Source organism: Salvelinus fontinalis, unplaced genomic scaffold, assembly GCF_029448725.1.
Source record: "Salvelinus fontinalis isolate EN_2023a unplaced genomic scaffold, ASM2944872v1 scaffold_0004, whole genome shotgun sequence".
In the NCBI taxonomy this organism is placed as follows: Eukaryota; Metazoa; Chordata; class Actinopteri; order Salmoniformes; family Salmonidae; genus Salvelinus; species Salvelinus fontinalis.
This window is the reverse complement of record NW_026600213.1, coordinates 1695826-1713809: the sequence shown is the minus strand read 5'-3', so window position 1 is coordinate 1713809 and position 17984 is coordinate 1695826. Positions and strand designations below refer to the sequence as shown.

Sequence of the window (17984 nt, the reverse complement as noted above, 5' to 3'; positions counted from 1 at the left end):
CAAGAGAGGGAAAACTCACGAACCAGGCAAGGAGGGCATTAATCAGAGAGGCAACAAAGAGACCAAAAGATAACCCTGAAGGAGCTGCAAAGCTCCACAGCAGAGATTGGAGTATCTGTCCATAGGACCACTTTAAGCCGTACACTACACAGAGCTGGGCTTTACAGAAGTGTGGCCAGAAAAAAATCCATTGCTTGAAGAAAAAAATAAGCAAACACGTTTGGCGTTAACCAAAAGGCATGTGGGAGACTCCCCAAACATATGGAAGAAGGTACTCTGGTCAGATGAGACTAAAATTGAGCTTTATGGCCATCAAGGGAAACGCTATGTCTGGCACAGACCCAACACCTTTCATCACCCCGAGAACACCATCCCCACAGTGAAGCATGGTGGTGGCAGCATCATGCAGTGGGGATGTTTTTCATCGGCAGGGACTGGGAAACTGGTCAGAATTGAAGGAATGATGGATGGCGCTAAATACAGGGAAATTCTTGAGGGAAACCTGTTTCAGTCTTCCAGAGATTTGAGACTGCTAAAGCAACACTCGAGTGGTTTAAAGGGAAAAATGTAAATGTCTTGGAATGGTCAAGTCAAAGCACAGACCTCAATCCAATTGAGAATCTGTGGAATGACTTTCAGATTGCGGTACACCAGCGGAGCCCATCCAACTTGAAGGAGCTGGAGCAGTTTTGCCTTGAAAAATGGTCAAACATCCCAGTGGCTAAATGTGCCAAGCTTATAGAGACAAACCCCAAAAGACTTGCAGCTGTAATTGCTACAAAAGGTGGTTCTACAAAGTATTGACTTTGGGGGTGAATAGTTATGCTCAAGTTCTCTGTTCTTATTATTTATCGGTTGTTTAACAAGAAAACATATTTAGCATCTTCAAAGTGGTAGGAATGTTGTGTACATCAACTGATACAAACCCCCAAAACATCTATTCTAATTACAGGTTGTAAGGCAATTTCTGGGGGGGAAAATGCCAAGGGGGGGTGAATACTTTTGCAAGCCACTGTACCTACATAAAGTGCTTTCATTTCTAAAAGGTAAACATATATGAATCCTCTCAAATAAAAGGTGACATTCTGTACTGTCACCTAATACGAAACATTCTATCTCAAATCCAAAATGCTGGAGCATAGCACCAAATGTAAAACTGTAAGCTTCACTGTCCAAACACATGTGGTGTGGACTATGTGTGCCTGGTAAACACATGTGGATCTGGTGAACAGTTATCACTTGTTGACCAACTACAGGAATACTGACCTCAGAGTCTCCAGTTTACAGTGGGGATTCCCCAGTCCAGCAGAGAGCAGCTTCACTCCTGAATCCTTCAGGTCATTGTTACTCAGGTCCAGCTCTCTCAGGTGTGAGGGGTTTGACCTCAGAGCTGAGACCAGAGAAGCACAGCCTTCCTCTGTGACTAGACAGCCTGACAGCCTGCAAAGAGTCAAATCATATTAAAATCACACTGATATTTTTTGGTGGTGAAAATAGTGGCAGTATATTTATTCAACATTTTCAGATACATCAGTGTCCTGAAACCTGCCATATCTATTCATAAACGGATGTTTCATTATTAGAAATGACAAATTATCAAAGTATTGCCTGCAGATAGAAAAATGTATAGTACAAATATGTGAGTAGACTGACCAGACCAGTTTAAAAAGCAGTATCAGTCAAAAGACAGACAGTGAGGTATCAGATTTAGATTGTATTGAGTAAACAGTCCAGACCATATCTATTTTGACAGTGAAGCTAACATTTTAAATGTGGCTCTATACTCCAACATTTTGGATTTCAGATCAAATGTTTTATATGAGGTGACAGTATATAATGTCACCTTTTATTTGAGGATATTTTAATACATATCTGTTTCACCATTTAGAAATGAAAGCACTTTATGTTTCTAGTCCCCCCATACTTTGATAATTTGAAGAAGTCGTAAATATTCTGATCAATTTACTTATAGTGTATTAAAGTAGTCAAAAGTGTAGTATTTGGTTCCAAACTCATTGGTTGCATTTGCAGTTTGTTTTGGTTGTGTTTTGGGTTGTGTTTTGCCCAATAGTAACTGAACTGTGGATGATGACTGGAGAAATGTTCTGTCTAAGGGAGTAGATAACACGTTCCTAAACAATACTAAATTAATCCTGATTATGCCTTGATTAATACAAATCATAAATAAATAATGAATAATAACACTAAGTGTTGGTTTAAACAGATCTGAATCAGGATACTAAGAGTTGGTTTAGACAGATCTGAATCAGGAAACTAAGAGTTGGTTTAAACAGATCTGAATCAGGAAACTAAGAGTTGGTTTGAACAGATCTGAATCAGGAAACTAAGAGTTGGTTTAAACAGATCTGAATCAGGAAACTAAGAGTTGGTTTGAACAGATCTGAATCAGGAAACTAAGAGTTGGTTTGAACAGATTTGAATCAGGAAACTAAGAGTTGGTTTAAACAGATCTGAATCAGGAAACTAAGAGTTGGTTTAAACAGATCTGAATCAGGAAACTAACAGTTGGTTTAAACAGATCTGAATCAGGACACTAAGAGTTGGTTTGAACAGATCTGAATCAGGACACTAAGAGTTGGTTTGAACAGATCTGAATCTGTTTAAAGATAGAACTGCCAAAGGGGGTGGAGTTGCAATCTACTGTAGAGACAGCCTGCAGAGTTCTCTCCTACTATCCAGGTCTGTACCCAAACAATTCGAGCTTCTACTTTTAAAAATCCACCTTTCCAGAAACAAGTCTCTCACCGTCGCCGCTTGCTATAGACCACCCTCTGCCCCCAGCTGTGCCCTGGACACCATATGTGAACTGATTGCCCCCCATCTATCTTCACAGCTCGTGCTGCTAGGTGACCTAAAATGGGACATGCTTAACACCCCGGCCACCCTACAATCTAAGTTTGATGCCCTCAATCTCTCACAAATTGTCAATGAACCCACCAGATACAACCCCAAATCCGTAAACACGGGCACCCTCAACGATATCATCCTAACCAACTTGCCCTCCAAATACTCCTCTGCTGTTTTCAACCAAGATCTCAGCGATCACTGCCTCATTGCCTGCGTCCGTAACGGGTCTGCGGTCAAACGACCTCCCCTCATCACTATCAAACGCTCCCTAAAACACTTCAGCGAGCAGGCCTTCCTAATCGACCTGGCCCGGGTATCCTGGAAGGATATTGACCTCATCCTGTCAATAGAGGACGCCTGGTCATTCTTTAATAGTGCCTTCCTCACCATCTTAAATAAGCATTCCCCTTTCAAAAAATTTAGAACCAGGAACAGATATAGCCCTTGGTTCTCTCCAGACCTGTCTGCCCTTGACCAGCACAAAAACATCCTGTGGCATTCTGCATTAGCATCGAATAACCCCCGTGATATGCAACTTTTCAAGGAAGTCAGGAACAAATATACACAGGCAGTTAGGAAAGCTAAGGCTAGCTTTTTCAAGCAGAAATTTGCATCCTGTAGCACAAACTCAATAAAGTTCTGGGACATTGTAAAGTCCATGGAGAACAAGAGCACCTCCTCCCAGCTGCCCACTGCACTGAGGCTAGGAAACACTGTCACCACGATAAATCCACTATAATTGAGAATTTCAACAATCATTTTTCTACGGCTGGCCATGCTTTCCACCTGGCTAACCCTACCCCGGTCAACAGCCCTGCACTCCCCACAGCAACTCGCCCCAGCCTCCCCTATTTTTCCTTCACCCAAATCCAGATAGCTGATGTTCTTAAAGAACTGCAAAACCTGGACCCCTACAAATCAGCCGGGCTAGACAATCTGGACCCTCTCTTTCTAAAATTATCTGCTGAAATTGTTGCAACCACAATTACTAGCCTGTTCAACCTCTCTTTCGTATCGTCTGAGATTCCCAAAGATTGGAAAGCTGCCGCAGTCATTCCCGTCTTCAAAGGGGGAGACACTTTAGACCCAAACTGCTACAGACCTATTACTATCCTGCCCTGCCTTTCTAAGGTCTTCGAAAGCCAAGTTAATAAACAGATTACCGACCGCTTTGAATCTCACCGTACCTTTTTCGCTATGCAATCTGGTTTCAGAGCTGTTCATGGGTGCACCTCAGCCACGCTCAAGGTCCTAAACGATATCATAACCGCCATCGATAAGAGACAGTACTGTGCAGCCGTATTCATCGACCTGGCCGAGGCTTTCGACTCTGTCAATCACCACATTCTTATTGGCAGACTCAACAGCCTTGGTTTTTCAAATGATTGCCTCGCCTGGTTCACCAACTACTTCTCTGATAGAGTTCAGTGTGTCAAATCGGAGTGCCTGTTGTCTGGACCTCTGGCAGTGCCACAGGTTCAATTCTCGGGCCGACTCTCTTCTCTGTATACATCAATGATGTTGCTCTCGCTGCTGGTGATTCTCTGATCCACCTCTACGCAGACCGACACCATTCTGTATACTTCTGGCCAACTGATCACTGCCCGCACCCGCCCGACCGTCCAGCATCACTACTCTGGACTGCTCTGACTTAGAATATGTGGACAACTACAAATACCTAGGTTTTTGGTTAGACTGTAAACTCTCCTTCCAGACTCACATTAAGCATCTCCAATCCAAAATTAAATCTAGAATCGGCTTCCTATTTCGCAACAAAGCATCCTTCACTCATGCAACCAAACATACCCTCGTAAAACTGACCATCCTACCGATCCTCGACTTCGGCGATGTCATCTATAAAATAGCCTCTACTCAACAAATTGGATGCAGTTTATTACAGTGCCATCCGTTTTGTCACCAAAGCCCCATATATTACCCACCACTGCGACCTGTACGCTCTCGTTGGCTGGCCATCGCTTCATACTCGTCGCCAAACCATCTGGCTCTAGGTCATCTACAAGTCTCTGCTAGGTAAAGCCCTGTCTTATTTCAGCTCACTGGTCACCATAGCAGCACCCACTCGTAGCATGCGCTCCAGCAGGTATATCTGGTCTCCCCCAAAGCCAATTCCTCATTTGGCCGCCTCTCCATCCAGTTCTCTGCTGGCAATGACTGGAACAAACTGCAAAAATCTCTGAAGCTGGAGACTCATAACTCCCTCACTAGCTTTAAGCACCAGCTGTCAGAGCAGCTCACAGATCACTGCACCTGTACATAGCCCATCTATAAATAGCCCATCTATATACCTCATCCCCATACTGTATTTATTTATCTTGCTCCTTTGCACACCAGTATCTCTACTTGCACATTCATCTTCTGCACATCTGCCATTCCAGTGTCTAATTGCTATAATGTAATTACTTCGCCACCATGGCCTATTTATTGCCTTAACTCCCTTATCTTACCTCATTTGCACTCACTGTATATAGACTTTTTGTTTTCTTTTGTTCTACTGTATTATTGACCATGTTTTGTTTATTCCATGTGTAACTCTGTGTTGTTGTATGTCTCGAATTGCTTTGCTTTATCTTGGCCAGATCGCAGTTGTAAATGAGAACTTGTTCTCAACTAGCTTATCTGGTTAAATAAAGGTGAAATGTAAAAATAAAAAAACACAATGATTGAGAAAGTTAGAGGCTACAACAAAACATGCTAACCTCTCACCATTACCAATAACAGAGACTACACCAAAACATACTAACCTCTCACCATTACCAATAACAGAGTCTACAACAAAACATGCTAACCTCTCACCATTACCAATAACAGGGGCTACAACAAAACATGCTAACCTCTCACCATTACCAATAACAGGGGCTACAACAAAACATGCTAACCTCTCACCATTACCAATAACAGAGGTTACAACAAAACATGCTAACCTCTCACCATTACCAATAACAGAGGCTACAACAAAACATGCTAACCTCTCACCATTACCAATAACAGAGGCTACAACAAAACATGCTAACCTCTCACCATTACCAATAACAGAGACTACAACAAAACATGCTAACCTCTCACCATTACCAATAACAGAGGCTACAACAAAACATGCTAACCTCTCACCATTACCAATAACAGAGGTTACAACAAAACATGCTAACCTCTCACCATTACCAATAACAGAGGCTACAACAAAACATGCTAACCTCTCACCATTACCAATAACAGAGACTACAACAAAACATGCTAACCTCTCACCATTACCAATAACAGAGGCTACAACAAAACATGCTAACTTCTCACCATTACCAATAACAGAGGTTACAACAAAACATGCTAACCTCTCACCATTACCAATAACAGAGGCTACAACAAAACATGCTAACCTCTCACCATTACCAATAACAGAGACTACAACAAAACATGCTAACCTCTCACCATTACCAATAACAGAGGCTACAACAAAACATGCTAACCTCTCACCATTACCAATAACAGAGGCTACAACAAAACATGCTAACCTCTCACCATTACCAATAACAGAGGCTACAACAAAACATGCTAACCTCTCACCATTACCAATAACAGAGGTTACAACAAAACATGCTAACCTCTCACCATTACCAATAACAGAGGCTACAACAAAACATGCTAACCTCTCACCATTACCAATAACAGAGACTACAACAAAACATGCTAACCTCTCACCATTACCAATAACAGAGGCTACAACAAAACATGCTAACCTCTCACCATTACCAATAACAGAGGTTACAACAAAACATGCTAACCTCTCACCATTACCAATAACAGAGGCTACAACAAAACATGCTAACCTCTCACCATTACCAATAACAGAGACTACAACAAAACATGCTAACCTCTCACCATTACCAATAACAGAGGCTACAACAAAACATGCTAACCTCTCACCATTACCAATAACAGAGGCTACAACAAAACATGCTAACCTCTCACCATTACCAATAACAGAGGATACAACAAAACATGCTAACCTCTCACCATTACCAATAACAGAGGCGACAACAAAACATACTAACCTCTCACCATTACCAATAACAGAGGCAACAACAAAACATGCTAACCTCTCACCATTACCAATATATGTGAATATGTCCAAATAATTAAAGACTTCTTCAAATGGTAGACTACAGTGCCTTGCAGAGGTATTCATCCCCCTTGGTGTTTTTTCTATTTTGTTTCATTACAACATGTCATTTAAATAGATTATATTTGGATTTCATGTAATGGACAAACACAAAATAGTCCAAATTGGTCAAGAGAAAAATATATATAATAATTCTTTAAAAAATAAAATAAAAACAGAAAACTGGTGCGTTCATATGTATTCACCCCCTTTGCTATGAAGCCCCTAAATAATATCTGGTGCAACCAATTACCTTCAGAAGTCACATAATTAGTTAAATAAAGTCCACCTGTGTGCAATCTAAGTGTCACATGATCTGTCACATGATCTCAGTATATATACACCTGTTCTGCAAGGCCCCAGAGTCTACAACTCCACTAAGCAAGGGACACCACCAAGCAAGCGGCACCATGAAGACCAAGGAGCTCTCCAAACAGGTCAGGGACAGAGTTGTGGAGAAGTACAGATCAGGGTTGGGTTATAAAAATATATCTGAAACTTCTGAAACTTTGAAAATCCCACGGAGCACCATTAAATCCATTATTAAAAAATGGAAAGAATATGGCACCACAACAAACCTGCCAAGAGAGGGCCGCCCACCAAAACTCACAGACCAGGCAGATCAGAGAGGTAACAAAGAGACCAAAGATAACCCTGAAGGAGCTGCAAAGCTCCACAGCAGAGATTGGAGTATCTGTCCATAGGACCACTTTAAGCCGTACACTACACAGAGCTGGGCTTTACGGAAGTGTGGCCAGAAAGAAATACATTGCTTTAAAAAAAAAATAAGCAAACACGTTTGGCGTTCACCAAAAGGCACGTGGGAGAGTCTCTAGTGGGAGACTCCCCAAACATATGGAAGAAGGTACTCTGGTCAGATGAGACTAAAATTTAGCTTTATGGCCATCAAGGGAAACGCTATGTCTGGCGCAGACCCAACACCTCTCATCACCCCGAGAACACCATCCCCACAGTGAAGCATGGTGGTGGCAGCATCATGCAGTGGGGATGTTTTTCATCGGCAGGGACTGGGAAACTGGTCAGAAGTGAAGGAATGATGGATGGCGCTAAATACAGGGAAATTCTTGAGGGAAACCTGTTTCAGTCTTCCAGAGATTTTGAGACTGCTAAAGCAACACTCGAGTGGTTAAAAGGGAAAAATGTAAATGTCTTGGAATGGTCAAGTCAAAGCATAGACCTCAATCCAATTGAGAATCTGTGGAATGACTTTTAGATTGCGGTACACCAGCGGAGCCCATCCAACTTGAAGGAGTTGGAGCAGTTTTGCCTTGAAAAATGGTCAAACATCCCAGTGGCTAAATGTGCCAAGCTTATAGAGACAAACCCCAAGAGACTTGCAGCTGTAATTGCTGCAAAAGGTGGCTCTACAATGTATTGACTTTGGGGGTGAATAGTTATGCTCAAGTTCTCTGTTCTTATTATTTATCGGTTGTTTAGCAAGAAAACATATTTAGCATCTTCAAAGTGGTAGGAATGTTGTGTACATCAACAGATACAAACCCCCAAAACATCTATTCTAATTACAGGTTGTAAGGCAATTTTGGGGGGGGAAAATGCCAAGGGGGGTGAATACTTTTGCAAGCCACTGTACCTACATAAAGTGCTTTCATTTCTAAAAGGTAAACATATATGAATCCTCTCAAATAAAAGGTGACATTCTGTACTGTCACCTAATACGAAACAGTCTACCTAAAATCCAAAATGCTGGAGCATAGCACCAAATGTAAAACTGTAAGCTTCACTGTCCAAACACATATGGTGTGGACTATGTGTGTCTGGTAAACACATGTGGATATGGTGAACAGTTATCACTTGTTGACCAACTACAGGAATACTGACCTCAGAGTCTCCAGTTTACAGTGGGGATTCCCCAGTCCAGCAGAGAGCAGCTTCACTCCTGAATCCTTCAGGTCATTGTTAGTCAGGTCCAGCTCTCTCAGATGTGAGGGGTTTGACCTCAGAGCTGAGACCAGAGAAGCACAGCCTTCCTCTGTGACTAGACAGCCTGACAGCCTGCAAAGAGATCATCATTACTTCACAAACACACTGTTAATTTAACACCAGTAGTGTAGAAGGACAATGGCAGATGCATTTAGTTAATTATCCCAAACAACATATAGATTAATCTTCTGTCTCCTAGAATTGTATGGTCATAATGTTATACTAATGTAAACATCAATGCATTTATTCAATATGTTTTTCAACATAAAATTATATAAGGATTATGTACATTATTTTCTCTAAACTGGATATTGCTTCCTGATGATTAGTTCTTATATGTCATTTTATTTACTCACAGAACAGCTCTGGAGGCTTTGACCACTGGCAGCAGCCTCAGAAGACCTTCCTCTGATCTGGAGTATTTCTTCAGGTCAAACACATCCAGCTCCTTTTCTGAAGTCAGCAACACAAAGACCAGAGCTGACCACTGTGCAGGTGACAGTTCGTCTTCTGAGAGACTTCCTGATCTCAGGTAGCTTTGGATCTCCTCCACTAGAGAATGGTCATTCAGTTCATTCAGACAGTGGAACAGATTGATGCTCCTCTCTGGAGAGAGATTCTCCCCGATCTTCTCCTTGATGTACTTGACTGTTTCTTCATGGGTCTGTGAGCTGCTTCTTGTCTTTGTCAGCAGACCTCGTAAGTGCTTCTGATTGGACTCCAGTGAGAGGCCCAGAAGGAAGCGGAGGAAAAGGTCCAGGTTTCTCGTCTCACTTTGTAAGGCTTTATCCACAGCACTCTTGTAGACAGTAACTTCAGGCTCATCTTTTGTTTGCAGTTTGTCCATTAGATTCTCATTGTTGTTGATGAACGAGAGGAACACATATACAGCAGCCAGAAACTCCTGAATGCTCAGATGAACAAAGCAGTACACCTTGTCCTGGTACAGCCCACATTCCTCTTCAAAGAGCTGTGTGCACAATCCTGAGTACACTGAGGCTTCATTGACATCAATGCCAGCTTCTTTCAGGTCTTCTTCATAGAAAATCAGATTGCCCTTCACAAGCTGCTGAAAAGCCAGTTTTCCCAGTGACAGAATGCTCTCTTTATTCCAGTGTGGACCTGTCTCTTCTTTCCCAAGATACTTTTCATTCTTCTGTTTGGTATGAAACACCACAAGGTGTGTGTACATCTCAGTCAGAGTCTTGGGCATCTCTTCTCTCTTATGTTTCAGCATGTGTTCAAGGACTATTGCAGAAATCCAACAGAAGACTGGAATGTGGCACATGATGTGGAGGCTCCTTGATTTCTTTATGTGTGAGATGATTCTGCTGGCCAGGTCCTCATCACTGAATCTCTTCCTGAAGTACTCCTCCTTCTGTGGGTCATTGAACCCTCGTACCTCTGTCACCTGGTCAAAACACCCTGAAGGGATCTTATTGGCTGCTGCAGGTCGGGTAGTTATCCAGATGAGAGCAGAGGGAAGCAGATTTCCCTTGATGAGATTTGTCAGCAGAACATCCACTGAGGTTGACTCTGTGACGTCACAACAGATCTTGTTCTTCTGGAAGTCTAGGGGCAGTCGGCACTCATCCAGACCATCAAAGATTAACAGAACTTTGTACTTGTCGTAGTTGGAGATTCCTGATTGTTTGGTTTCCATTGAGAAGTGATTGAGAAGTTCAATGAAAGTGTGTTTTTCCCCTTTCATCAAATTCAGCTCCCGAAAAGGGAATGAAAAGACAAATTGGACATCCTGATTTGCTTTTCCTTCAGCCCAGTCCAGAATGAACTTCTGCACAGAGACTGTTTTTCCAATGCCAGCGACTCCCTTTGTCATCACAGTTCTGATAGGTTTGTCTTGTCCAGTTAAAGGTGTGAAGATGTCGTTACATTTGATTGCAGTCTCTGGTCTTGCTTGTTTCCTGGTTGTTGTCTCAATCTGTCTCAGCTCATGTTCATTATTGACCTCTCCTGTTCCACCCTCTGTGATGTAGAGCTCTGTGTAGATCTTATTGAGAAGTGTTGGGTTTCCTTGTTTAGCGATCCCCTCAAATACACATTGAAACTTCTTCTTTAGATTAGATTTGAGTTCACGTTGGCAAATCACAGCAAGCTGATCTGAATCTAGAAATAACACAGAGGATATTAATATTACGTCTGTTTTATTGCCTACAGTATTGTAAGACTGTTATAAAGTTTAAAGTTATAATAATTTATTCTCTTAACTGACTGTCTAAATGTGTAAATGTTTTCATAATGCATTACAGACTGGTGTGACTGATTACATTATTATTGGTATTATTGATGGTATTATTAATGTTGTCTCTCTCTCTAAATCTGTCTCTCTCTGTCTCTCTCTCTGTCTCTCCTCTCTTTCTCTCAATTCAATGTACTTAAAATACTTCTCTACTTACTAAAACTTTTGTGTGTACCCTGCTAAAGGGATCATTTTCATCAACATCCGGTGAATTGCAGAGCGCAAAATTCATAATTATTAACCTTTTAAATTATGTAAGACACGCTTGTTAATCAACTTTAAATTGTGGCCCCTTTTGGTATCATGTGACACTTATAGTTTGAGTAAAGGCAGCTCTAATGTTGTAAGTAACTCTAGTATACTAGTGCAGCGGGTTTCCACACCACTGTTGAGTAATAATAACTAATAAGGCTTTACTGTGTAGGGCTGTGTAGTTCACTATATAGAACAGGGTCCATAGGGCTGTGTAGTTCACTATAGAGAACAGGGTCTATAGGGCTGTGTAGTTCACTATAGAGAACAGGGTCCATAGGGCTGTGTAGTTCACTATAGAGAACAGGGTCCATAGGGCTGTGTAGTTCACTATAGAGAACAGGGTCTATAGGGCTGTGTAGTTCACTATAGAGAACAGGGCCCATAGGGCTGTGTAGTTCACTATAGAGAACAGGGTCCATAGGGCTGTGTAGTTCACTATAGAGAACAGGGTCCATAGGGCTGTGTAGTTCACTATAGAGAACAGGGTCCATAGGGCTGTGTAGTTCACTATAGAGAACAGGGTCCATAGGGCTGTGTAGTTCACTATAGAGAACAGGGTCCATAGGGCTGTGTAGTTCACTATAGAGAACAGGGTCCATAGGGCTGTGTAGTTCACTATAGAGAACAGGGTCCATAGGGCTGTGTAGTTCACTATAGAGAACAGGGTCCATAGGGCTGTGTAGTTCACTATAGAGAACAGGGTCCATAGGGCTGTGTAGTTCACTATAGAGAACAGGGTCCATAGGGCTGTGTAGTTCACTATAGAGAACAGGGTCCATAGGGCTGTGTAGTTCACTATATAGAACAGGGTCTATAGGGCTGTGTAGTTCACTATAGAGAACAGGGTCTATAGGGATGTGTAGTTCACTATATAACAGGGTCCATAGGGCTGTGTAGTTCACTATATAGAACAGGGCCCATAGGGCTGTGTAGTTCACTATAGAGAACAGGGTCCATAGGGCTGTGTAGTTCACTATAGAGAACAGGGTCCATAGGGCTGTGTAGTTCACTATAGAGAACAGGGTCCATAGGGCTGTGTAGTTCACTATAGAGAACAGGGTCTATAGGGCTGTGTAGTTCACTATAGAGAACAGGGCTCATAGGGCTGTGTAGTTCACTATAGAGAACAGGGTCCATAGGGCTGTGTAGTTCACTATAGAGAACAGGGTCCATAGGGCTGTGTAGTTCACTATAGAGAACAGGGTCTATAGGGCTGTGTAGTTCACTACAGAGAACAGGGTCTATAGGGCTGTGTAGTTCACTATAGAGAAGAGGGTCTATAGGGCTGTGTAGTTCACTATAGAGAACAGGGTCTATAGGGCTGTGTAGTTCACTATAGAGAACAGGGTCTATAGGGCTGTGTAGTTCACTATAGAGAACAGGGTCCATAGGGCTGTGTAGTTCACTATATAGAACAGGGCCCATAGGGCTGTGTAGTTCACTATGGAGAACAGGGCCCATAGGCTGTGTAGTTCACTATAGAGAACAGGGTCCATAGGGCTGTGTAGTTCACTATAGAGAACAGGGTCTATAGGGCTGTGTAGTTCACTATAGAGAACAGGGTCCATAGGGCTGTGTAGTTCACTATAGAGAACAGGGTCCATAGGGCTGTGTAGTTCACTATAGAGAACAGGGTCCATAGGGCTGTGTAGTTCACTATAGAGAACAGGGTCCATAGGGCTGTGTAGTTCATTATAGAGAACAGGGTCCATAGGGCTGTGTAGTTCACTATAGAGAACAGGGCCCATAGGGCTGTGTAGTTCATTATAGAGAACAGGGTCCATAGGGCTGTGTAGTTCACTATAGAGAACAGGGTCCATAGGGCTGTGTAGTTCACTATAGAGAACAGGGTCTATAGGGCTGTGTAGTTCACTATAGAGAACAGGGTCCATAGGGCTGTGTAGTTCACTATAGAGAACAGGGTCTATAGGGCTGTGTAGTTCACTATAGAGAACAGGGTCTATAGGGCTGTGTAGTTCACTATAGAGAACAGGGTCCATAGGGCTGTGTAGTTCACTATAGAGAACAGGGTCCATAGGGCTGTGTAGTTCACTATATAGAACAGGGTCTATAGGGATGTGTAGTTCACTATATAACAGGGTCCATAGGGCTGTGTAGTTCACTATATAGAACAGGGCCCACAGGGCTGTGTAGTTCACTATAGAGAACAGGGTCCATAGGGCTGTGTAGTTCACTATAGAGAACAGGGTCCATAGGTCTGTGTAGTTCACTATAGAGAACAGGGTCCATAGGGCTGTGTAGTTCACTATAGAGAACAGGGTCTATAGGGCTGTGTAGTTCACTATAGAGAACAGGGCTCATAGGGCTGTGTAGTTCACTATAGAGAACAGGGTCCATAGGGCTGTGTAGTTCACTATAGAGAACAGGGTCCATAGGGCTGTGTAGTTCACTATAGAGAACAGGGTCTATAGGGCTGTGTAGTTCACTACAGAGAACAGGGTCTATAGGGCTGTGTAGTTCACTATAGAGAACAGGGTCTATAGGGCTGTGTAGTTCACTATAGAGAACAGGGTCTATAGGGCTGTGTAGTTCACTATAGAGAACAGGGTCCATAGGGCTGTGTAGTTCACTATATAGAACAGGGCCCATAGGGCTGTGTAGTTCACTATAGAGAACAGGGCCCATAGGCTGTGTAGTTCACTATGGAGAACAGGGTCTATAGGGCTGTGTAGTTCACTATATATAACAGGGTCTATAGGGCTGTGTAGTTCACTATAGAGAACAGGGTCCATAGGGCTGTGTAGTTCACTATAGAGAACAGGGTCCATAGGGCTGTGTAGTTCACTATAGAGAACAGGGTCCATAGGGCTGTGTAGTTCACTATAGAGAACAGGGTCCATAGGGCTGTGTAGTTCATTATAGAGAACAGGGTCCATAGGGCTGTGTAGTTCACTATAGAGAACAGGGCCCATAGGGCTGTGTAGTTCATTATAGAGAACAGGGTCCATAGGGCTGTGTAGTTCACTATAGAGAACAGGGTCCATAGGGCTGTGTAGTTCACTATAGAGAACAGGGTCTATAGGGCTGTGTAGTTCACTATAGAGAACAGGGTCCATAGGGCTGTGTAGTTCACTATAGAGAACAGGGTCTATAGGGCTGTGTAGTTCACTATAGAGAACAGGGTCTATAGGGCTGTGTAGTTCACTATAGAGAACAGGGTCCATAGGGCTGTGTAGTTCACTATAGAGAACAGGGTCCATAGGGCTGTGTAGTTCACTATAGAGAACAGTTCCTATAGGGCTGTGTAGTTCACTATAGAGAACAGTTCCCATAGGGCTGTGTAGTTCACTATAGAGAACAGTTCCTATAGGGCTGTGTAGTTCACTATAGAGAACAGTGTCCATAGGGCTGTGTAGTTCACTATAGAGAACAGGGTCTATAGGGCTGTGTAGTTCACTATAGAGAACAGGGCTCATAGGGCTGTGTAGTTCACTATAGAGAACAGGGTCCATAGGGCTGTGTAGTTCACTATAGAGAACAGAGTCTATAGGGCTGTGTAGTTCACTATAGAGAACAGGGTCCATAGGGCTGTGTAGTTCACAATAGAGAACAGGGTCCATAGGGCTGTGTAGTTCACTATAGAGAACAGGGCCCATAGGGCTGTGTAGTTCACTATAGAGAACAGGGTCTATAGGGCTGTGTAGTTCACTATAGAGAACAGGGTCTATAGGGATGTGTAGTTCAGTATAGAGAACAGTTCCTATAGGGCTTTGTAGTTCACTATAGAGAACAGGGTCCATAGGGCTGTGTAGTTCACTACAGAGAACAGGGTCCATAGGGATGTGTAGTTCACTATAGAGAACAGGGCCCATAGGGCTGTGTAGTTCACTATAGAGAACAGGGTCCATAGGGCTGTGTATTTCACTATAGAGAACAGGGTCTATAGGGCTGTGTAGTTCACTATAGAGAACAGGGCCCATAGGGCTGTGTAGTTCACTATAGAGAACAGGGTCCATAGGGCTGTGTAGTTCACTATAGAGAACAGGGTCTATAGGGCTGTGTAGTTCACTATAGAGAACAGGGCCCATAGGGCTGTGTAGTTCACTATAGAGAACAGGGTCCATAGGGCTGTGTAGTTCACTATAGAGAACAGGGTCTATAGGGCTGTGTAGTTCACTATAGAGAACAGGGCCCATAGGGCTGTGTAGTTCACTATAGAGAACAGGGCCCATAGGGCTGTGTAGTTCACTATAGAGAACAGGGCCCATAGGGCTGTGTAGTTCACTATAGAGAACATGGTCTATAGGGCTGTGTAGTTCACTATAGAGAACAGGGCCCATAGGGCTGTGCAGTTCACTATAGAGAACAGGGCCCATAGGGCTGTGTAGTTCACTATAGAGAACAGGGCCCATAGGGCTGTGTAGTTCACTATAGAGAACAGGGTCCATAGGGCTGTGTAGTTCACTATAGAGAACAGGGCACATAGGGCTGTGTAGTTCACTATAGAGAACAGGGTCCATAGGGCTGTGTAGTTCACTATATAGAACAGGGCCCATAGGGCTGTGTAGTTCACTATAGAGAACAGGGTCCATAGGGCTGTGTAGTTCACTATAGAGAACAGGGTCCATAGGGCTGTGTAGTTCACTATAGAGAACAGGGTCCATAGGGCTGTGTAGTTCACTATAGAGAACAGGGTCCATAGGGCTGTGTAGTTCACTATAGAGAACAGGGCCCATAGGGCTGTGTAGTTCACTATAGAGAACAGGGTCCATAGGGCTGTGTAGTTCACTATAGAGAACAGGGTCTATAGGGCTGTGTAGTTCACTATAGAGAACAGGGTCCATAGGGCTGTGTAGTTCACTACAGAGGACAGGGTCTATAGGGCTGTGTAGTTCACTATATATAACAGGGTCCATAGGGCTGTGTAGTTCACTATATATAACAGGGTCCATAGGGCTGTGTAGTTCACTATAGAGAACAGGGTCCATAGGGCTGTGTAGTTCACTATAGAGAACAGGGTCCACAGGGCTGTGTAGTTCACTCCAGAGAACAGGGTCTATAGGGCTGTGTAGTTCACTATAGAAAACAGGGTCCATAGGGCTGTGTAGTTCACTATAGAGAACAGGGTCCATAGGGCTGTGTAGTTCACTATAGAGAACAGGGCCCATAGGGCTGTGTAGTTCACTATAGAGAACAGGGTCCATAGGGCTGTGTAGTTCACTATAGAGAACAGGGTCCATAGGGCTGTGTAGTTCACTATATAGAACAGGGCCCATAGGGCTGTGTAGTTCACTATAGAGAACAGGGTCCATAGGGCTGTGTAGTTCACTATAGAGAACAGGGTCCATAGGGCTGTGTAGTTCACTATAGAGAACAGGGTCCATAGGGCTGTGTAGTTCACTATATAGAACAGGGCCCATAGGGCTGTGTAGTTCACTATAGAGAACAGGGTCCATAGGGCTGTGTAGTTCACTATAGAGAACAGGGCCCATAGGGATGTGTAGTTCACTATAGAGAACAGAGTCTATAGGGCTGTGTAGTTCACTATAGACAACAGTTCCTATAGGGCTGTGTAGTACACTATAGACAACAGTTCCTATAGGGCTGTGAAGTTCACTATAGAGAACAGGACCCATAGGGCTGTGTAGTTCACTATATAGAACAGGGTCCATAGGGCTGTGTAGTTCACTATAGAGAACAGGGCCTATTGGGCTGTGTAGTTCACTATAGAGACAGGGTCCATAGGGCTGTGTAGTTCACTATAGAGAACAGGGTCCATAGGGCTGTGTAGTTCACTATAGAGAACAGGGCCTATTGGGCTGTGTAGTTCACTATAGAGAACAGGGTCTATAGGGCTGTGTAGTTCACTACAGAGAACAGGGTCCATAGGGCTGTGTAGTTCACTATAGAGAACAGGGCCTATTGGGCTGTGTAGTTCACTATAGAGAAGAGGGTCTATAGGGCTGTGTAGTTCACTATAGAGAACAGGGTCCATAGGGCTGTGTAGTTCACTATAGAGAACAGGGTCCATAGGGCTGTGTAGTTCACTATAGAGAACAGGGTCCATAGGGCTGTGTAGTTCACTATAGAGAACAGGGTCTATAGGGCTGTGTAGTTCACTATAGAGAACAGGGTCCATAGGGCTGTGTAGTTCACTATAGAGAACAGGGTCTATAGGGCTGTGTAGTTCACTATAGGGAACAGGGTCTATAGGGCTGTGTAGTTCACTATAGAGAACAGGGCCCATAGGGCTGTGTAGTTCACTACAGAGAACAGAGTCTATAGGGCTGTGTAGTTCACTATAGAGAACATGGTCCATAGGGCTGTGTAGTTCACTATAGAGACAGGGTCCATAGGGCTGTGTAGTTCACTATAGAGAACAGGGTCCATAGGGCTGTGTAGTTCACTATAGAGAACAGGGCCCATAGGGATGTGTAGTTCACTATAGAGAACATGGTCCATAGGGCTGTGTAGTTCACTATATAACAGGGTCCATAGGGCTGT

The 17984-nt window shown here is 43.3% G+C and overlaps 1 protein-coding gene across 1 annotated transcript in view; it reads right to left on the bottom strand.

Annotated features, from left to right (window-relative positions):
- Nucleotides 1-9246: 9246 nt before the first annotated feature.
- The window catches only part of LOC129841957 (NLR family CARD domain-containing protein 3-like), a 31694-nt gene continuing 22956 nt past the window's right edge, over nucleotides 9247-17984 (bottom strand). The window contains exon 5 of the mRNA XM_055910323.1: nucleotides 9247-11131. Within this exon, the coding sequence (XP_055766298.1) occupies nucleotides 9357-11131 (1775 nt within the window). The 3' untranslated portion in view covers nucleotides 9247-9356. The remainder of the gene's footprint in view (nucleotides 11132-17984) is intronic.